We start from the raw sequence: 22568 nt of genomic DNA, 5'->3' as shown, positions 1-22568 counted from the left end.
TGCACCAAAGCAGTCATGCACCCAGATCAGGTCGCTGTGCAGTTTGTTGGTCGTTTTCCTACATCCTTAACAGCAGCCTAACACATGTGAATTAAGGAGGTGAATTCCACCCCCGCCCCCGTTATGCTGGGAAAGTGTTGTCTGCTAAATTTCAATATTGTTGAGCCTGGAGGGTATGAAAGAGATAGCAGCCTTACATCCAAACCGCTGCATTGAGGACAAGGATTCAGTCAGCTCATCAAAGGCAGGCTGATCAACAATTTGGGGATATGTTGTAAGACACTCATATGACCTAGTTTAGTGCATATTCACTTAGAGTTATGTGAATCATCTCTAGCAGACAGCTAAATCCACATGACCTTTTTGAGGCGTAATTGCAACAACAGTCATATGATAGCATCATCATACAAAACTGGTAGCATATATTAGCTTTCATGGATAATGGTCTTTTCATTAAGTAAATATTGTACCTTTAGATGTATATTCGAAAATTTATGGCTGAGCTGCCAGTGCATGCATTCCTGGAATCAGACTGCAGGAAAGACACTGAAATGTCACTCAAACCCTGCTTGAAGAGTTTGGATCTCTGCTTTGATACCCAGGCCAATTAGTCATTCTCTATTTTGGAATAATCTATAAATTTACTGTCACGGACGCCGGAGAAGGCTACTTCAGAGTAACGACTCTACACAGCTCTGCCTTTCATCTTTTATTGGTGCAGAGTATTTACAGTGCTAATGGCAGTGCTATTTACAAAGACACATCTGTTCAGCTTGAATCAGAACCTCCAAGTGGCTTTTGGCGCGTTTTGCGCCAGCATAATAACTTGGGGAGACCCATCCTCTTCCCCCGACGCCTTTTGCGAAGTTCCAGAGTTGGGAGAACTGGCCTGCCCCCCTTCCTTTCCCCTTCCTGTCCCACCTGGGACGATGGCTCTCTTTCCCTGCCAGAGCCTTGGAACCCACTTCCTGTTTCCCCACTTGAGCTGGAGCTTTCCTTCTTTTCAGCCTCGCTCGGGTCTGGGCTGGAACTCAGGAGGGGAGGGGCTTCGCGATATCCCTTGCCCCTCACATCCACATTAATCCCGGTTGGTGCCACAGAATTTGTTTTGTTCTGCTTCCTCCATAGATGCTTTGGTAGGACATTTTACTCTCAAAAACAGAAAAATAAACGGTTAAGAGCAGTTATTTCGTTGAAAGGTTAGATTTAATATGAAGACCTGTGAATTTCCCTCCTATACTGTATTTATGTATAATACTATCATAGGCCTTCTCATTTTTATGTTAAGTAAATTGGAGGTAAGGAAAGGACCTAGTTAAGAACATTTGATCTGCCTTAATAGCTGGTTATTTCAATACAGTTTCAAAACATGCATAAATTGCCAATGCAGTTTGGAGGGGATAAGAGAAATAATATTTCAAAACATCTGAACTTCAGTATCTGAAGAAGTGTGCATGCACACGAAAGCTCATACGTATGACAAACTTAGTTGGTCTCTAAGGTGCTACTGGAAGGATTTTTTATTTTGTTTTGACTGCGTCAGACCAACACGGCTACCTACCTGTAACTAGTAATATTTCAGATTTATTGTAGTATCTCCTGTTACCCTATTCTGCCTTCCCACGCTTGCTGAGCATGTGATTTAAGATGCCCAGTTAAGCTTACCATACATATAATGCTACCTATCCAAGCTGAATACAAAAAGTTTATAGGACCCTTGGAAGAAAATTGTCCCAAGGCTGATGTCCTGTGTTCAGCTTGTTGAGTCACCAGTTGTGCTGGTCTGGGCTGAACATTTATATGGTTTCCCAAGCATGCTAGGCTGCTCTGAACAAGTGGGTTATATAGTGCTTGCCATCTTGAAGAAAGTAAATTAGTAGGCTTTGAAAACCATACTGAAAAAGATTCATATTGGAAACTTTTTAAATAAAAAAATACTACTGTATATCATTTAAGTAATTAAAACAGCATAAATTTACAGAATAATTATGCTTCTTATTCCAATATTAAATAAACGGGAACTGGTTTTGTATGCATTTGTTATCTTTATAGCCCTTTCTCATTCTTATCCCCTTCTGCCATTTGCCATATTTTAAGACTTCTATTAATGGAAGGAAATTCCTTATTCTTGCAGCACACAATAGATCCATCACAAGATTGATATTTGAGACATAACCCTTCATTTCTGAATGCTTAGTCATACTTGTAGTATGTTTGTTTATCAATTGCAACCACAAAATTGCTTTTAGTGGTGTGGTGACATCAGTCTATCATAAAGCCAGTGTTTCATACTTGATAAACTGCAGCCAATCTTGTCATTTCATATTGTAAACCTCTAAGTAAACTGCTTAGAAATTCTGAAGATATTGCAATAAATAAATGAAATAAATAATTAGAACACCACAAGCTGCCCTTTCAGCTAATAAGACTTTGACCTTATTTTTGCTGTATGACTCTATTGATTACTTTCCCCCAATAATTCAATTTTGTTCTTTCAGTAAAGATTTACCGTATTTACCTGTCTATAAGACGCTCCCATGTATAAGATGCCCCCTATTTGGGGGGACTCCAATTTAAGAAAATGGGGGGAGATCTATCCGTGTATAAGATGCTCCCCAATTTTGGACATTATTTTTTAGGGGGAAAACCTAGTCTTATATATGGAAAAATAGGATATATTGCTATAAAAAGAAATACCTCTGGCTTCCAAGTCATGAAATCTAAGAATAACTGCATATAGTAAGCAGTCTCTTGCTATCATTAACTGGAATATCATAATCACATAGAACCTTTTCTTGGTTCATCGTCTAAAATAAAACTTCTGTATAGCTTTTTAAAATCTACAGTAGCTCCTGTGCAGTGTTTGTGTGACAACAGTACTAACAGTGTAGATTTATACCTTCTTGTTATAATCCCTTAATTGTATACCGAGACCCCCTGTGCAAATTCCACCAAATGATTTCTGCGGATTCCTCCACACCATGTCCCACATAATTGTAGATAATCCCTGGCCATTTGGCCAGGCTTTCTGTGTTGGGGTGTGTGTGAGGAAATTGCACAGGGTGAAAAACGGGGAGGCAGGAACCACCCCATTGCATGAGCAGAGTTCTCTGGATCCAACCATATGTTTTGTTCAATAGCTATAATCCAGACATTCTATTGGTAATGCACAAAAAAAGTGGGGGTGGGGGGAGCAGACAGTATAAATCCCTGTCTCGTTTCCCTGCCCAGTGTAAATCTATCTGAGAGAAAAGACAGGGATCACCAGCATTAACATTTTGAAAAATCATTTTGGAGCAATTCCTGCCCACCAAAATGTTCTAACATGTTTTGTCCCCCCCCCCTCCTTTAGCACTCCAGTTCACGCCTGAGTTACCAAAGCAACATTCAGGGATCTTCTCAGTCCCAGAGTACAATGGGCTATTCTACATCATCTCAGCAGAGCTCTCAGTACCATCAGTCTCATCAGTCGCACCGTTACTGAGGAGAGCGCATGGACGGTGTTAAAAAGGAATGAACTAGCAGTTGGTGGACTCCAGCAATATGAAGTTCATAACCATGAGAAGAACCAAAAATGCAAAACTGTGATGCAGATTTTAAAGTTAACCATTATAAAAGGAGAACTTTTATTAACTAATTGTTTTGAGACAAGAGACCTTTTTATCCTTTTTTTTGCCATAAAGGAGATTCTTGTGAAGTTTCCCCTCAGCTTGCTTTCGCATGCGTTCCATTGTGGTTATTCGAATGAAACCGTCTGATCCGAACCCAGCACTTAAACTTCTTTAACCTATGGAATTTTTGAAGGATTCCTGGTGCACCTTTCTTGTGTTGTAGTAATTGCCACAAATCTTATCTTTTTCAAATCCCTTTACCAGGATTTTAAAGTTTTGAAACGTTGAACTCCCAGGCTTTTCAAGCTTGTATATAGTTAGTTTTTTACTAGGCAAACCCATTTAGCTATACAGGTATAATGCACCTTTTAAAAGCACTATGTTATTTTCACAGGATATTACTGTTTTGCTCATGGATGTCAAGAACAGCAGATTTTACTGTTCCAGAGTATTTTATTATTCCCTTTTTTATTAGTCTAGTTTTCAGATGAGGTCTTTAAAAAAAAAACAAAAGAAAAATATACAACCCAAGTCTCTGCAGCAACTATTACATGTTATGTGTTTGGATTGAACACCAAACAGAAGATTATGAATGTTTGTTTATATTATTCATATGAGCTCCCATAGATCATTTGCCATTAACTTCCAAGTGGGTTGACCTAAGCTTTGCTTTAAATTAAGGCATAACAGTGAAGTGGAAGGCAAACTCTTCTGTGGCTCCAGTAGGACAAGAGTATGCTATGGTGTCTTCTCTAGTAGTTTTTCGTACATGCAATGGTGTCTTCTCCAATGTTTATCTGTTTTTCGGAACTCTGACCTAGGAGTTTAGCATCAACTAGAAAAAGGACAAACAAGGAGACTGTGCTACTACTTTGGAGGGCTGTGAAGAGGGACAGAGCATCTTTTTAGTATATGTTTTGCCTTCTAAGTTTTGTTTGTTTCTGATGAAGCTTTCCTTTGCTAAATGTGGATGGTTCTGTAACTTGCAGCAAAAAAGGGCAAAATGTGCTGTGGCACCTTAAGAGACTAGCACATTTGTGGCATGAACTGCTGCTGACTTGCAGGACACTTGCAATCATGAACCTGGACAAGCCATTTTTATTTTTTACTATTACTAACCTTTATTATCCATTTGAACCAGATCAAATATTGAAGTTGTTGAGCAATGTCTTGAAAGTGCTTAGCCTTCTCATGTGGGAAAATGCATGTTTTGCCATCTTACCACTGCTGTGATTAACCTAAAGTGAGGCTATACTGAAACGATTGTTTTCCTAAGGTCACACATATTGTGGATGTTGGTGTATTGGATAGGCAGCTAACAGAGGAGATGTCAGCTCATCACCAGAGCATAATACTGGAGAACCATTGGTTTGGATCTAAAGATCCACCTATGGAAGGGGTAGGCAGAAACTGACTATCCCATCCTCTTCCCCACTAGGTCAGAGCACCCCTGAATATTCTCCTCTGAGGATAATGGCACTTAGCTGAGTGGGGTGGTTCTGGCAAAGGGGTCTGAGATGGAAGAGGGAGCTCACAGAAGCTCAGACAGAGGCATCTACTCATATTTTAAGGGGTGCTCCAAGGGCTACTGGGGAGAAGAGGGGACAAGAAAGTCATAGATCATAGAATTGTTGAGTTGAAAGGGACCACAAGGATCATCTAGTTCAGCTCCCTGCAATGCAGGAATATTTCACCCAGTGTGGGGCTCAAGACCACAGTCCTGAGATTAAGAGTCTGAAGCTATCTTTCAGTCCCCTTCTGCCTGGTCACTTTCACAGGTAGATCTGTGTATCAAACTCGGTATCAAGTTCCTGTGATCAGAGACCATACTTTGAGGCATCTCCCTTTGTTTTGTTTTTTAAAGAGGCCCAGAAATACAGCTAGTAAAAGATGTATATCTTCTTCAGTTCAGCATCTTGTGATTCTGAGCCCACACACCCCGGTCTCTTTTTAAAAAAACAGGTTTATTGCCTTTCTGAGTATGAAGATAGGCATAAAGTTTGTCAGCAATGTTTAGTGAAACGCTAGGTGGTGAGGAAGTGGAGCTGAATAGGATTTTCAAGGGTTAAATCTTGAGTGCCCATTAGTGACTTCCCTTCCCCATCACTAGCAAAAGCAAAATACATTGTCCAACATGTCTGCTAATTTGCAGTGTTTATATAGATGGCAGAATCCAGCTTTTTCTTGTGTGGAATTCAGGTTACCTTGGTGCAGGATGGCTTTAGCTCCCCTGACTTTATTGCACTAAAATGGAAAAGGCATAAACTTTAGAATATACATGCAGCACCCTGTATTTGTCATAGTAATTAAGAAAGAAGTACAGGGAGGAGGCAGTTATTGATATATGCATTTATAAGCATTCACGTGGTATAGCAGGGGTTTTGCAGACTTCAGGCTTGTTGAATCTAATTTTTACTGGAACCTCAAAATCTATCAGCCAGAGCCATATAGTTAAAATTAAAGGAAGAGTGCCTTTGAGCATTCTGAGCTTACAAATGTGTTTTCCGTACCAGCACAGGACTGAGCTCACAGTCTTTTCACACAAAAGTCTACTTCTGGTTAACATTTCACAAGCTTAATATGTTTGGGAAATGTTATTTTGTTGTTATTATTAAACAACTGGTAATCACAAACTCTTGCTAATCTGCTATCTACATATCTACCAATAGATCCTGATCTACCTTCTGCCTACCCCTGCTGTCTAGCAGGAGTTCATGCTCACCCTGTGTTCTGATCTGAATTGATATAGAAATCACCAAATCTTTGCACTAAGATTTCAGGAAGCTAACAAGGGGATGGGCCAATTTTCTTGAGGGGGAAACTATTTTAATCCCACGAGTAATACAGGACTGTGTGTTGATTCCACTTTAAACTTTAAAAGGTCAGCTCATGTTAAGCTCAGTTGTCTAGTCACTGACATTGTTCCATTTGCTGTTGATACCAACTGGCTCTCTGGAGAGAGCCAAAAATCAATTTATCATAGCATACGCATAACAGGGGGACAAAAAAAAAGTATTCCATTTGATACAAACATACTATCATCTATCTATCTATCTATCTATCTATCTATCTATCTATCTATCTATCTATCTATCTATCTATATTCCCCTCCAGCATTTCTCCTTGTATTTTATGCATCATGTATCTACACTAGTTTTGTTTGATTGAAGTAATGTTTCTTTTGCACCAGCTTTCAGTGAAAATGTTCTACCAGCTCCATGTCTTCCTGCACCCAAGCTAATGTTTGGTGAGCTGTTTAGGAGATTTAACTTTATTTTGATTGGCTTGTGAATTGCTCAATTTCCTCTTCTCCCTCTGTTGCTCTGTCCCCCAACCTCCCGTTCGTTACATCCCAGCATCTGCGGCAAGCTCTGTCCGAGTGTGGGTTCCTCTGTGCATGCAGTGTGACGACCTGTGTTGAATGTGCTTTATCTCCATGAGCTTCCAGTCCCCTAGAAGGATGGCCATGATCGTTGTCTGTACTGACGATAGTTGCAAATTGCTTGCTTGCTGTACCTCACTTCCCCATGGTGTCTGTACACACAAATGTAGCTGTGCTAAGTAATACTTCATGGCCTTCCAAATAAGCATTGGCAGGGGAATAGATGAAAGTATAGGTTTACACTTCTGAAATGTTTACTGCACTCATTTGTATTTGTATTTTGGCTTTTGGGGGCATGCTTTGGCCTATTGCATTGAGCTGTATGTGTATAATAAATGAGTGTCTCACGTACTGCAGGGCTAAGGTGAGCCAAGGTGAGGTAGCTTTGTTTCAGGGGGAATTTCATGAAACAAAAATGTAATGTAAGACAAATCATATATTGTATGTTATGGAAACACAGAACATGGACATTTTCATAACTGTGCAGCTCTGTCAACTCATTCCTACTAGCATGTGCAGCTTTGACGTCACCTATAATAAGTTTCTCTTTCCTATCTCATCGGCTGTTAGAAGTGGACGTGTAATTGACCTTGGTTGGTTTCTGTCTTGCTACTTTGGGAAACAAGTGAGCTGCTCAAGCCTCATTCTTACAATGTTGCTCTTCTCAGCTTTCAGAGAAAAGGAGCAAAGAAATAGGATCAGCAAAGCAGTGATGAAATGTATTGGTAGCATAGACTGCATAATGAAGGATGAATTTTGTGAAAGCTGCAAGTCCTGCACTCTATACCTGTGACACTGTATCTTTTCGGGTGGGGATGGGGTGGGGAAGGATGGGAGGACATCCTGAGGTTGGGGAGGTGGAAGTTTGAAGCATTTGATTATGTACGATATTTTATATAAACATAATAAGCTTAGTTCCCCTTCATAATCTTCAGTGATGGTACTTAAGCAACATTAAGCAACGATAACTGTTTTAAGATAAACGAAACATATTGTACATAAAGTCCTTGTGTAATCTATATGTTTTGCCACACAAGAACGATGTGTATTGCTTTATGGGGGGGGAAGTCCTTAATGCACTGTTATCTCCTAAATATTTAGTAGTAAATTAATACTATTTAATTTTTTAAAGAAAATCTGTCTTGTGTAGACACTAAAAAGTATTACACAATGTGGACTGAAGGTGTCCTTTTTAACAGCAGTTTAAATAATGTTTTATATCTGTCATGTAGTATGCTTTTAAAATGGTTTTTAGTTGTATTTCCTCACTGTGGAAGGGTGTCTGCCATAAGTTTTCTTTTATATATAATTTCACATATTCATCTTCTATTCTTGTGTCTTTATTATATAGTTCTGTGTCCTCTCTTACGCCACTTCAGCTCAACAGTGATGCCCCACATATGGCAGTGTACTTTATAGTGGCTGCTGAGTTCTGCAAAATTAAAATGAAACCCTTCCAAATCCAGATTTGTACTCTCACTTCTTGGGATTTCATGGGGTGCTCAAGCTAGGATAATTACGTTCAAGTCAGCAATGTAGGGGAGTCCTAGAAGGTACACCTCCAGCCCCATTGAACACACACACACCCTTTCCTGCTTCTCTCCTTTATTTCTGGAGGTCAGTCATTCTTCCTTGCTGTCACCAAGCATTGATCTCAACTGGTTATGTTGCTGAAGTGAAAGTGTAATAATCTGGCAGCTATCTAGCAACTGCCAAATATGCTTAACCTTGAACTAGCTTTAAGTGGCGCAAATATAAGATAGGATGTCACTGTGGGAGTCCAGTTCTTGCTGCCACCCAGCTCACCTCTCCTCCTGCCCCGCAGTGGGAGAGTCTCAGTACCAAGCTAGAAATGTCCACCGACTCTGCTGGGCAGTTACAAGAAGCTGAACTGTCAGGCTTTGCCCTCAAAAAGCATTTCCTGTTTTCATAATGTCCCAGAAGACTGTTAAAACTATGCTTTTTGTTCATTACATCATTTTTATTTTTTGTTGTAATTAAATTGAATTGCTTCAGTGTGAATTTTTTAAACAAAAATAATATACATTTGTAATAATAATAAAAAGTTGAAGTCAAGCAGCTGTGTGATGAGACATGTGTAAACTTTGGGCTTCAGTGGAAACAGGATGAATTCCACAGACCTGAACTGTTGTTTGATTTAAGACCCTTCTAAAATCGGCCTCGGGAATTGTGTGTGCTTGCTTAGGCACACATTACGTCCCTTCTCAGCTGTTCCTTGGAAGACAGTACCAAAAGATCTTGTGTATGTTGAATCTGTACCTTTCCACCGAGCTATCACTCCTCATGCAGCCCCTTCACTTCAGTACTGATCTACCTATGATTGGGTCCATTTGGTCCTGAGGCAGGGTAGGGGGAGAAGACATTTCATGGGCTTAGCCCCTTAGATGCTACAAGGGGATGTGCCATGAGCCAATGCCTGAAATCTGTGTAGATAAGGTGGTGCTTTCTGAAGCAGGGGCCTGGGAGCTAACTGCAATGTGTTACCCTTTTTAAAATCTAAATATATCATTGCTAGGTTGCCTGCTGTGAATCTGCTGTTGGCAGCTTCTGTTCCTGTATGTGTGGCCCACATCTCCCCGCCCTCTCTTTAAAGCACTGGTTCCCCCTGGAGACGTGAATTTAATTGTGTTGTTTAAGTCCCATGAGACTTTTCTGCATGAAGGCATTGTTTCCATAGTGCCATGGTAAGACTCGTGATCCTTTTCCTGGAAAATCTATGGGTTCTCCATGCAGGTTTTATTCCCACAGCACCCTGGTTGTTTGCGTGCAGCGGGAAGTGCTATGATCTCTTTCTGCTTGCCGTGTGTGTGTGAGAGAGTGTGGAGGAGTGTGTGAATGTGTGCACAACACAGTTTTAAACCACATCACCCCAAAGGATCATGAGAAATGAAGTTTACCCCTCATGGAGCTATAATTCTCAACACCCTTAACAAACTACAGTTCCCATGATTCTTTTGGGAGGATGAGATGCTTTAAATGTTGTGTACACAGCCTATGTATGTACTTGGTTGGGTCAGTCAAAGGGAGGTAGGTGGATGTTGGAGTTTTCAGGGATGGGGCTGGTGTACTCTGATGTTACAATTTCATATTCTGTTTTTGCATCTCTTAATTTTTTCAGATATTTCTACACTGTCTAATATTGCTGGTTGTTGCATCTAAGATGATTAGGGGCTGCTTGTGCAATTCTGGGGGGGCTGAGTCATACTAAGTTTTCGGAGGGTGTTCGTTTAAACATTTGCAGACCCATGAGGAGAGCCAAGGCAGTCCAGTGTGGGACGGCCACTTGTACTAAAATCCACGTACAGTAAAGAGCCTAGGGTCAAGTTACCTGCTGTTTTGAGGGAAGGCAAGTGGCAAAGACAGCCTTCCCCATCCTGGTGTATTCCAGATGTTTTGAACGATAGCTCTCAGCACCCATGACCATTGGCCTTACTGACTGGGCTGAGGGGAGCTGGAGTCCAACAACATCTGCAAGGCACCAGATTGGGAAAGGCTGAGCTAGGAAGTGGAAGTACTAAAGGATGCTGGGATCAGAGCCGCTCTACTTTGGGGGACTCCTTTGATAGGGAAAGAGAGAAAGAAACTGGCAAAAGGAGCTATTGGTGGGCAAAACCTGTTATAATAGGCATCTGGAAGAAGGTTCTGATATGCAAGGAGCACAGAGGATGCTTGAATCCAGATACAAGGAATAGTTTCCATGATTTTCCATGCACAAGATTGATCAGTGTAGGTTATTTGGTATGAATGGTGTGTTCAGTGGAGACCATGTGACGAGAGACTTCTGAACATGAATACAGGTAATATTTAGTAGAACCTGTATTGTTCTTGTTTTATTTTATTAACCTTTTGGCCTAAAGGATCCTCATTTTGAAACTAATTGGTTGTTTTCCCACTGTTGATTAATGGAAAACTGGAAGCCTAGCAAGACCTAATTAATTTCTTTCAAGCCCAGTAATAATGGCTTGGCGCAGTCGGGCATGCTGTTATTGTTTAAGATTATTTTCAGTTTTAGAAGTATATTTTCAGATGTACATTTTCTATGAAAACAAATTTCCTGGTCCAGTCTTTAATTAAACTGGATTCCATTCTTCGTATTGCTGTGGATGGGATCTGTTCAGATCAGCACAAGTGTGTGCGTGTTGTTTTTTAATTACATGCAACCCTCGTGTACGGCTGAAAATTTGACTGTCCATCAAATGTGATGTTCTCCTGGCTAAATTAGCTTTCAGGCACACCACTGTTCCACATAAATGTATTTAAATGCTGCTGAGACAGAATGAGCCAAAGCAGTGCTTGGCAGAATATTGTATTAACTCGGGCGATGAATTTCCTTCAGTACCTACCGGTACCATGCTGGGTGTGTGAGTTTGGGGGACAACCTTGCCTCTTATCTTCTCCAATTAGTAGTGGGGAGGGAAGGGAGCTGAAATTCTGTGAAGTATATACTGCCAGCAGAAGATTGCTGTTGAAACAGTCACAAGTTTAGCACAACACAATTCAGTAATCATGCTAGTTTTATTGATAGGAAGTGGAGGTATAGCTACCAAAGAAGCAGGGCTTTTTTTTCAGCCAGAACACACTGAACTCCGTTCCGGCACCTCTTTTTGTAGAAAAATAAAACTGCCAAGGAGTGTGAGGTGTGAAATGACCCTGAACCCACACCTCATCCTAAGAACTGCCCTATATCAGTGTTGGAAGTTTGCACAAAAGTTAGCTTCTTCTTTTTTATATCCCCACCCCCATATATGTTTCTAGATGGGAGTCTATAATAGAAGAAACTGCTGAAAGAGTCAAACGAGTCTCTTTGTTAAGTTACTGGCTCTGCCAAGCCTGTTAAACACCCTTTTTACATGACTATAAAGAGTTGGCCATGTTGTCACAGAAACAACTACAAGCCTCCAGAATAAAGAGGTAGGCTCTCACCTGGGTGGATGTCATTCTAGGCCAGGGGTACAAGGAGAACAGTTAAGGAGCTGGTCTTGTCTGGTCAGGAGCTGGGAAGACAGAGAAAGCCTTGACTTGCTCTCTGTGTTGAAACCATAGCTGTGACTCTGAAGACAGCCTGGAATCCTAAGGGGAAGCAAAATCGGTTGAAGTGTTAATGCAATTAGACCATTCATCTTATGCTCATGTTGTATATATGTGTAATTAAAACCATGCATCAAAATGACATCACAGGCTCCAGTGAGCTTCATTTCAAGAAAGCTGAACTTGTAAGTGCTGGTACCTTGAAGGTTCCCCAAGACAGACATCATTGCTGTCCTCTGGGGGGATACAACCATTGGAAAGTGTGTTCCTCTAGCACACATTTGAACTAAAAATTAATAATCTGATAACTTCTAAATCCTCAGGTAGCACAATAGAGCTTAAACAGCAAGTGAGAACTGCAAGCAGATCATATGAACTATACTGTACAGTTGTACCCCGGCTCCTGAACGCCTTGGGAGTCGAACATTCTGGCTCCCGAACGATCGAAAACTGGCAATGAGTGTTCTGGTTTTCGAACATTCTTTTGGAAGCCAAACGTCTGGCGGGGCTTCCGATTGGCTGCAGGAGCTTCCTGCAGCCAATCAGAAGCCGCGCTTTTGAAGTTGAACGTTTCAGAAGTCGAACGGACTTCCAGAACGGATCCTGTTCAACTTCTGAGGTACGACTGTATTACAATTGCACAGGTTGTAGATGGCACTGTGAAAGTGAAGAGAAGAAAGCAAACCAGGAAAAACAACCCTTGCAGATGACACCAAACGGAGCAGTAACCAATGCCACAGAAGACAGAATCAGGATTCAATATGACCTTAACAGATTGGAGAACTGGGCCCCAAACATACAAAATGAAATTAACTATGGTAAGGACACATGTAAGATTCTACACTTAGGCAGGAATAACCAGCTGCACCAATATAAGATGGGGGACACCTGGTGTGCCACTAGTACATGTGAAACAGATCTTAGGGGTCTTGGTAGACCACAATGTGATGCAGCAGCAAAAAAGCTAATGATATTCTAGGATGCTTCAATAGAAGCATAGTGTAATGATCAAGGGAAGTAATAGTCCCGTTCTATTCTGTCTTGGTCAGAGCATATCTGTCGTGTGACCAGTTCAGGATGCCACAATTTAAGAAGGATATTGATAAGCTGAAACATGTGCAGAGGAGGATGACCAAGAGTCTGGAAACCAAGCCTTTTGAGGAATGGTTGAAGCAAGTGAGTAAGTTTAGGAGAATGAGAGGAAATATCTAAATAGCCATCATCCAATATCTAAAGGCTGTCACATGGACAATGGAACAAGAATGTTTTCTCCTGCTGTAGACTAAAAATCAGGAAGAGCTTTCTGACAGTAAGAGCTGTTTGATAGTGAAACAGACTCCCATAGGAGGTGGTGGACTTCCTTAGAGGTTTTTAAGCAGAAGTTGGATGGCCATCCAGCATAGATGCTTTAGTATAGATTCCTGCATTGTAGAGGGTTGGACTAGATTACCCTCAGGGTCCCTTCCTACTCTACGAATCTATGATTCATTCTTGTTAACTTCACTGCTGCCATGTTTTTATATTTCTCTGGCTGCTCAGCAAACAGCTTTTTAAGCTTCTCTTTTTACTGGCCCAACCTGCTCCAAATATTGGCTAGAGTGGTATGGCGCTTTGGGATGGATTGTATAATTTTCTCCAAAACCAATTTTCTCCAAAACAAATTGTGCTTTTACTTAATGATTTAGATAACACACTTTTTGAAAAAAAAAATCCATAGAAAATAACTAATTTTACAGTTTACCCCTAAGAGCAAATAAATACATCCATCTCTTCCTATCTAGATTGTTTCCCTAACCAAACTGATACTTGCCCATTTGCATCCAGTTTTCTGGATCACTTTCTCCAGGCTCCTTCCTGCTGCAATTGTGCTTTCTAACACTTTCCAGAGTTCACACTGTTAAAGTGTTTCAATCCCTTCTTTCTCTAGCACAGAGGTGAGGAACAGGATTTGGCTGGTGAGCCAGATTCTGACTTTCCTCACATCCTGTAGACCAGGCATCCCCAAACTGTGGCCCTCCAGATGTTCTGGCCTACACATCCCATGATCCCTAGATAACAGGACCAATGGTCAGGGATGATGGGGATTGTAGTCCAAAACATCTGGATGGCCGAAGTTTGGGGATGCCTGTTGTAGACCATTTTGACAGGTGGGGGAGGCTGCCCAACTGTCAATCAACTGTCATCACAGTAATGCCAGGTGACAAAATAAATAAATAAATCGTTTTGTGGGCATGTCTCCGACCGACCATGAAAAAGAATATCTCTACTTACAGCAAGACCTGTTTGGGGCAGGGATCAACTCTGCAGTGGAATTCTGAATTGGGAACTCTGCAGTATAGTTGATTGTTGCCACTCCTGATCAGCATGTGTATCTTCATGAGTGTATATGCTCAAATTAATTCATAGGAGTTAGAGAAAGTAGGTGTGTATAACTTTATTGAAAAATGTAGCACTTTTGTTTTTTTACATACTGGAATGCCTGGAACCAAAGTAAAATACCCCTCATATGTTACTAAGAGTTACATTTTGATTATTCCATTTTATACATTGTTGGTTGTCATTTCATTTATTTCTTTTTTTTAACTTTTAAAAATCAATAATACACCAATAATAATATCAGATCTGAAGAAAATGTGTGTAAAATGAAGAGACAATCATAAATAGTTAACTTTCAAAAAGTGTGACAAGTAGTGTTTTTGTGGACCTAACCCCGAGATTACAATAAGAAAATTAAAATGAACCTGAGCCCTAAGTTAGCTGGATTCCCCCCCCCCCCACACACAGAACACTTAACTGAATCCCTCTTCATATTGGATTCAAGAGCCTAAAAACAAAACAAAACAGAACAAAGTTACCGGTTCAGAATGGCAGTTCAGCTTCAAAAAAGCCTTGATGTGGTATTATACACACTGGACCCCCACCCAACCTCAACAGCACACACACACACACAAAGCAAGAGGATTTTATTTGGCGGTTTGTCCAGGCTTCCATAGTCTGCCATTTTCAGTGTCTGGGAAACAGAGATTCTGTATGCTACTTTAGACCCCAATCCACTTTAGCAGAGAGAAGGAGAGAAAGGTACAGAACAGCAGTGCCTCTGCCATACTGGTAGTGATTGCTGAAATTAATTCCCCCCCCCCCCTAATGATTGCACCTCTTGTAGTCTGAGCCAGCTCCACTGCTGCCATTGATGCACTGGGCCTGATTACCACACCATTCTAGCCTCCATAACCCACCCCTTGACCCCCATCCAGTGTGACTAGTGGTGCCATGGTGACTAGGCTACTTTGTCATGAGTTGCTGCTCCTGGGCAAGAATCGTAAATTCCAGGAATCATAAAACAAAATCAATATTTTATTTCTTTTTTGTTTCATCATTTTCTCTCTCTCTCCTCATGGCAATTTTCTATTTGCTATTATAGGCTCTCCTCTTTTGCCTAGTTACTATTATGAATCATCTAGTACCAATATAAATATTCAATAACTCAACGATGATGGATCACCATCAGATATTCAAATCAGGACTGTAGTGTGAATTTTCTTCCCATGTGAACTAAAACTGAGCTGCTAGTTTCAGAGTGTCAGAGCAGCCAATAAACTTGTATTGGCTTGAACTGGCACACAACTTCCTTCTAATCCCAAATGAGGAAGAAACCTCAGCTGTTGGACTACCGTACCTGATTACAACTGCCACAGCCTATGCAGCTCCCAACGTTCTGTGATACTGGAGGTGGAAGAGGTAGTTATGTGTTGTAAGTAATATTGGCCAAATCCAAGTGCATGACCTGTCATGTGTCTAGGGCGCAAGGTGGACTGCGCCATGGAATGGATGTTAGTCTCCCAGGACTAACAACCTAGGGGTCTTCAAAAACAGATCTGAGGGCACCTGTCTGCTCAGGAAGGGAGGTGGTTGGGCAGAGGGCCTGATGCTACCCCAACAGAATATCTAATCTGTCCCAAGAGCTCAGCCCCAAGGACAGGATAATCAACTCTGGTGACGTTGCCTCCTTGAGAATCTGGGTTGGTGCTGCACTGAGAACAGAGTCAAGCATAGCTGGGGGAGACTAAAGGTCCCTCCTTTGCCAAGCCAGGTCCTCAGTGATGCTCTTATTTTATAAGCCTTCTAAAAATGGCTCAATCAGACATTTTAAAGGTACATATATTTCAGGGAGGAGGGATTTATCCATTAGCGCCCAATTCATTTATATAAATAGGTTCTGCTGTATGTATAGCTTGACACAAAAGCATGATGGGATCTAATTGATACACATATCGAAAGGCACAGAAAAATAGTCATTTCCTTTCCTCTATCAGTTGAAAGGCATCATCAACTGGGATGCTCCAGGTTCTGTTGTCCAGTGAAAAGTGCTATAGTGGAGCTTGTCCTTAAGTTACAGTTCTGCTCTGCTCAATGCAAAATGTTTTTGCTAACCATAAATAATCATTGTGGTGTGGGTGGGTGTACATGGGCAAAGGTACAAAGAATGGACAGAGGAGGAGATGACAGAGGGTAAAGAAAGAGCTGTGAGTGGACCAGGGGTCCTTTCCCCATCCTCTGGACCCCCTGGGTTACCTGGAACTGGGGGTGGAAAGTGCAGCTGAATCGGACATAGCCTGAGGAAGTACCATCCCCCTTGGGCTTGCCCATAAAAAGCAAGTCTAGAGTGAGAGAGCAGGGTGATGTCCACTTTTCCCAGGAATTCTCATTGTGAGACATTTGTGGGTGAGATGAGAGTTTGTTTGGGCCCTGAGTGCGAGTCCTCTGGGTGAGAGGGAGGGTGTGTCAGAAAGAAAATGAACTGATACTGATTTATCTATATTAGTAATTTTGTATTAATGTAACATCTCAATATGTAATTATGTGTTTTTGCAATATTTTATTTAAATTGTCTGTTGTTGCTTCAGTTTTTGTATGCCACTTAATCTAATCTTCTAGACTGTTGCTATTTTCAGTTGGGATCCACATATTGGCACATTCAGATTGCACAATTATAGTTCATGTGGACAAAGGAAACAGACGGAGCAAGACTTTGCAAGAACACATATGTGTTTGCTTACCCCATTTTGTGTTTGCATACCCAAGAGAATGAATGCCTGAATTCAGAGTTTACTGAAGTGCTTTTTTAGGGCAGAGGGAATAGGGGAGAGAGAGCGGCACTTTGCCTTTTGAAGCAAAAGTATTGAGGAACCCCTGACAGGAGAAGTGGCCATATTAAAGCAGTGGCTTTCTTTCTGAAGTGTGTCCTCTTCAAAGTCATCACACCCATGATCTAGGACCACTGGAATAGATTGCATCCATTGTAGCCTCTCCAATGTGTGAGTTAATTAAGAAAACCATATGCAGTTGATTTAGAACTCTGTGCTGTAAATCAACGGCTGTAATTTACACTTCAGTATGTTTCCGTGTGCTGCTTTGGTTCGCCAGAAGCGGCTTTGTCATGCTGACCACATGACCTGGAAGCTGTACGCCGGCTCCCTCGGCCAATAACGCGAGATGAGCGCCGCAACCCCAGAGTCGGTCACGATTGGACCTAATGGTCAGGGGTCCCTTTACCTTTACCTTCACATTCCTACCGTGTTTCTCCCAAAATAAGACACGTCTTATATTTATTTTTTCTCTAAAAAAACACATTGCGGCTTATTTTCGGGGGATGTCTTATTTTTTTATTGAGCATGGTACGGGGCTTTCTTGCGCCGCCCGCTGAGCCCGCTGCTGGGTCCCTGGGCTTCGTGTGGTGCGGCGCGGCGCGGCTGGGGCTGCTGCCGGCTCCTGCCGGCTCCTGCGACTTCGCGCGCCACCCGCTGAGGCCGCTGCCAGGTCCCTGGGTTTTGTGCGGTGCGGTGCGGCTGGGGCTGCTGCCGGCTCCTGCCGGCTCCTGCGACTTCACGCGCCACCCGCTGAGGCCGCTGCCAGGTCCCTGGGTTTTGTGCGGTGCGGTGCGGTGCGGCTGGGGCTGCTGCCGGCTCCTGCGACTTCGCGCGCCGCCCGCTGCCGGGTCCCTGGGCTTCGTGCGGTGCGGCGCGTTGCGGCTGGGGCTGCTGCCGGCTGCTGCCGGCTCCTGCGACTTCGCGCGCCACCCGCTGAGCCCGCTGCCAGGTCCCTGGGTTTTGTGCGGTGCGGTGCGGCGCGGCTGGGGCTGCTGCCGGCTCCTGCCGGCTACTGCGACTTCGCGTGCCGCCCGCTGAGCCCGCTGCCGGGTCCCTGGGCTTTGTGCGTGCGGCGCGGCGCGGCTGGGGCTGCTGCCGGCTCCTGCCGGCTACTGCGACTTCGCGCGCCGCCCGCTGAGCCCGCTGCCGGGTCCCTGGGCTTTGTGCGTGCGGCGCGGCTGGGGCTGCTGCCGGCTACTGCCGGCTACTGCGACTTCGCGCGCCGCCCGCTGCCAGGTCCCTGGGCTTTGGGCGGCGCGGCGCGGCTGGGGCTGCTGCCGGCTCCTGCCAGCTACTGCGACTTCACGCGCCGCCCGCTGAGCCCGCTGCCGGGTCCCTGGGCTTCGGGCGGCGCGGCGCGGCTGGGGCTGCTGCCGGGTCCTGCCGGGTCCTGCGGCTTCGTGCGCCGCCCGCTGCCGGGTCCTGGGGCCCGTTCAGTCGGAGCTCGGCACGTCTCTGTGCTGGGGCTCCCGCTGGGCTGGGGCTTGGCGCGCGCTGCTGCGTTTGCCGGCTCCCGCTGGGTCGGGTAGGTACCGGTACCCCCAACATGTCTTATTTTGGGGGGATGTCTTATATATTTTTGCCTTTAAAAGATCGTGCCATGGCTTATTTTAGAGGCACGTCTTATTTTAGGAGAAACACGGTATATTTCAGATGCTTTCAGATATGAAGATTTGTAGCCTGCATGTCTTTAGAATCCTAATTTACTCAAGCTTGTTGCAATTCTCTGAAGTGTTAATTAGTAATGGATGTCCTGTATTAGCTGTCTAGTGACCATCTTTTGTTGAATTGCTTAATGACCAGCTGTTTCTATAATGGCCCTCAGAAGTTATGTTATGAGGGGTGGTGGGAGGACACCCTCACCAAATCAGCTGGAGTACTGAATCTGTGCTTCTATTTGGCAGGGGTGAGTGAAAAAAAAGAAAAAGGGGAGGAAAGAAAGCAGCTTGAATTTGGACACAGTGTTAGATTTCTATGCACTGCAAAGGGAGGTCATTCCAGGAATGTCCTGCTAATCAAGAGACCTGGGGTGATCAGCCTTTCATAATACAGCTTATGAAATGGCCTCAGCTTTAATGTACATACAAGGCTAGTGAGCAAAGTAATGTTTGTCATGTTGGAAACACATGCTCAAGCCCCTGTCAGCCTGTAATCAAGCTCACCTTGCTTTCCTTGGTGACTAATATAAACAAGAGATAATAATTTGGACAATCACTTTTAAGCTGCTGAGTTTTACAGAAGTGATTTGGTACTGCATTAAATCCTGCATATAAAAAAATACAGTATTTCTACATCAGGGTCTTCTACCATACTAGCAGCGATGTATAAAACAACTCCAACTGTCTTAGACTTCCGGTCCACCACCAGCGCTGTGCGGCACGTTCTCCTCGAGCTCCGAGGGAACGGGCTCAGAGAGGGGGAGGGGAGAGTCGAGAGGGCACCGCGACCCCCCAAAAGAGCTTCAGACTGGGCTGTCTGAAGACGAAGCTACTCGGCAGAGCCCCAAAAGCGATCCCTTTACTCCCCGGGAGCCCTGTCGGGAGCTCCGGAGTGAGTGGGGGACGCGGGCCATCGAGCGCCATTTTTACCCTCTCTGAGTGAAGCCCTGAGCCGCGAGCGGAGAGCGGTGGATACCTACTAAAGAAAAAAAGAAGAAGAATTCTTCTGAATTGGCCGTGAGTAAAATTTTGGATTTTGGTAAAGATTGATTTGGCCAGGAAAGGGGAGTTAAAAATTGGGAACGGAGGTCGCTCCCCCCCTGTAACGAAAGAACTGGGAAACAGCTACATTGCCTTTAGCGCACAGCCATTGTAAAACAACGAAATCTCCTTTAAGTGGACCTTAAATCTCTACCCTTGGCAGCAGAACCAAGGGAAAGAGATCTGAATAGCTACTGTGATTCTGCAAATAACGAAAGGAGAAGGAAAAACCTCCCGTTATTCCGGGAACGGCTCTCAGGAAGCCGCGACCAGCCGCCATTACATTGCAACAAAGTGGCAGCAGGAAGAATACATTTGTTTGTTTGGACTTTCTATACCCTCAATCTGAACGTGGATTAATTGAAATTTTGGAAAGATCTGGAGGAATCAACATGAACAATTTGTTTAATCTTTAAAACAATGACAAAGAATAGTGCAGACTTCATTTTAGACTTTGCATAGAAATGAAAACAGGAAACAACACCATCTTGAGAAAAAGATCCCATGCCGGGCTTGTAATACGACACGACAAAGGACTCAACTAGACAAAATATAGAGCCAGATAATGGAAAAGAACTACATACAGCAGCTGCTGGATTTGGCTCAAGAAATACTACGTGACCTCCGCAAGGATAAAGAACCGGACTTAGAGAAAGATTCCCCACCACTAGAGGAAACTTCAAAGCCACAAGCAAAAGACACGGGACAAATTCAGGAGGAGCGAAAGAATCGGGACCTGTGGCAACCGGTGAGAGAGGGAACACAGGACACAGACTACAAACAACAAGCTCTGGAAGAGGAGATTTGGGAACAGGTCCTCCTAGTGAGAGAAGGAGAACCTGCCCCAAACAGAGACTACGATGCTTGGGCTAAAGACCGGGAAGGGGTATGGAGAAGTGCTTCCCTAGTGGGAGAAGGGGAGCACAATCCATATAGTGGGCAAATGGTGGGATTTGAAAATGTAAAAAATGAAAATTGGCATGGGGAAAGTATAAAAGACTGTGTGCAGCAGAAACAGAATGGGAGGGTGGGAGAACAGCAGGGAATGGAGTGGACAAGAGTTGGTGTAGGCTGAAAGACTTAGGGATTCTAATTGATGGACGGATTAAAAAGGTCTGATCTGGATTGGTGTAAGGGACTGGTCGGGACTCCTAGGGAAATGTTTTCCGGGGAAGGGAGGGGGGTCTAGATGGGATTTTGTTTATTTCAATTTTTTTTCTAGAGTATTAGAATGGGAAAATTGTGGGGTACTTATGGGGGGAATTTAGAGGCTAAAAGGGGTTTAATTAGAGATAGATATGTGTATGTATGATTTTTATTTCTCTAGTAATAAGTATTTTGGAACTTAAGATATGGATATGTAAGATTCTGTTTTGTTTTGTTTTTTCTTGCATATTATGAAAGCTGTCTGAATGGGGTGTAGAGTAGATTCGGGAAGGGGAGGGCGGGGAAGTCGGGAATTTTTGTTTTTCCTTTTTGTTTTTCCTTTTTGTTTTTTTTCTTGCTCTTTTTTGTATTTTTGTATATTTTTTGTCTTTTTGTGTCTTGTATTTTTGTATGTTTTTGGTTGTTTGAAAAAAACTCTAATAAATATATTTTTTTTAAAAAAACAACTCCAACTGTCTTAATTTCTGCCTTATGCGGAAATGTCACATAAACAGTTTGTTTCACTTTGCTTCAAAGTTTTATAACTACCGTAGTAAGCCGAGATGTAAAGTTGAGGCCATCTATTATCTGAAAATGCAGAACGCGGGCATACTCTCCCTGCCAAAGTACTAACCAAATATAGTTACTCTTGGCACTTGTACGTAAGCAAGGTTTCAGATGTACGTAAACTATCTCTGACTTCTCAAAGAAGCAACATGAGAACTTCTTTCAACTGGCTGATGCCAAGGTCCATTCCTGCAGCAACAGGATAGGAACGTCTTTACCTCAGCCTGAGTCAGTAGTCCTGTGTGTCAAAATAGCTCACCATCTTTCCGTGCTAAGGGAATCCCATATCATACATGAATCACAGGCTCAGAAGTATTTCTTTCATCCAGGAGTCCTCTACATCCTTCGCCACCCTCACCCAGTAGTGAATGGATAGCTTGGAGAACAGTTTACAGGCTTTTATCATCCAGAACACAAACTACAGGAGAAGGTTTTCTCTAGCTGCATTGGCTCCCCAATTTATTAATTCAAACATAGTTTTTGCTATCAGTTGCCTCCTGAGACAATTACAGTGGAACCTCGAGTTGTGGATGTAATCCGACCTGGAGGCATGTCCACAACTCGAAGCGTTTGCATCCAGAAGTGCTGCATCTGTGCACGTGCACAGCGTGATTTAGCGCTTGTGCGCATGTGTCAGTGGCGAAACCCAGAAGTAACCATTCCAGTACTTCCGGGTTGCCACGGGACGCAACTTGAAAAGACATAACCTGAAGCGGATTCAACATGAGGTATGACTGTATTTCCTGAGGGAATTGTTATGAATTTGTTGGTGCCAGACTTCAAATCCCTATAATCTTAGCAAGTGTTAAAATACAAGCCAGGTTAGCTTCCTCATGAGTTGACTGGGTGAAGGGCCATTAAGAAAACAAAGAAAAGGTGATGGGCTATTAAGAGAGCAAAATAGAAGGGGCTCTGTCCTAGATGGCAAATGAGTGGGGCCCTCCTCCAGAGAGGCAGAGCACAATGT

At 43.1% G+C, this 22568-nt stretch overlaps 1 protein-coding gene and 1 long non-coding RNA gene across 6 annotated transcripts in view; one reads left to right on the top strand and one right to left on the bottom strand.

Moving 5' to 3' along the window:
• Positions 1–9069, top strand: part of CDK19 (cyclin dependent kinase 19) — a 92181-nt gene extending 83112 nt beyond the window's left edge. For all 4 annotated transcript variants that reach the window (XM_035109070.3, XM_035109073.3, XM_088666012.1 and 1 more), the window contains one exon: positions 3353–9069. In XM_035109070.3, coding sequence (XP_034964961.1) covers positions 3353–3484 — 132 coding nt within the window. In that variant the 3' untranslated portion in view covers positions 3485–9069. The remainder of the gene's footprint in view (positions 1–3352) is intronic.
• LOC148686239 (uncharacterized) overlaps positions 1–22568 on the bottom strand; it is a 48054-nt gene that overhangs the window by 3022 nt on the left and 22464 nt on the right. For both annotated transcript variants that reach the window (XR_015948938.1, XR_015948939.1), the window contains exon 3: positions 11938–12084. This is a non-coding gene — a long non-coding RNA (uncharacterized LOC148686239). The remainder of the gene's footprint in view (positions 1–11937; positions 12085–22568) is intronic.

The sequence above is a fragment of the Zootoca vivipara genome, chromosome 3, assembly GCF_965207765.1.
Source record: "Zootoca vivipara chromosome 3, rZooViv2.hap1.1, whole genome shotgun sequence".
Taxonomy (NCBI): domain Eukaryota; kingdom Metazoa; phylum Chordata; class Lepidosauria; order Squamata; family Lacertidae; genus Zootoca; species Zootoca vivipara.
This window is presented reverse-complemented; position numbering and strand designations above follow the sequence as displayed.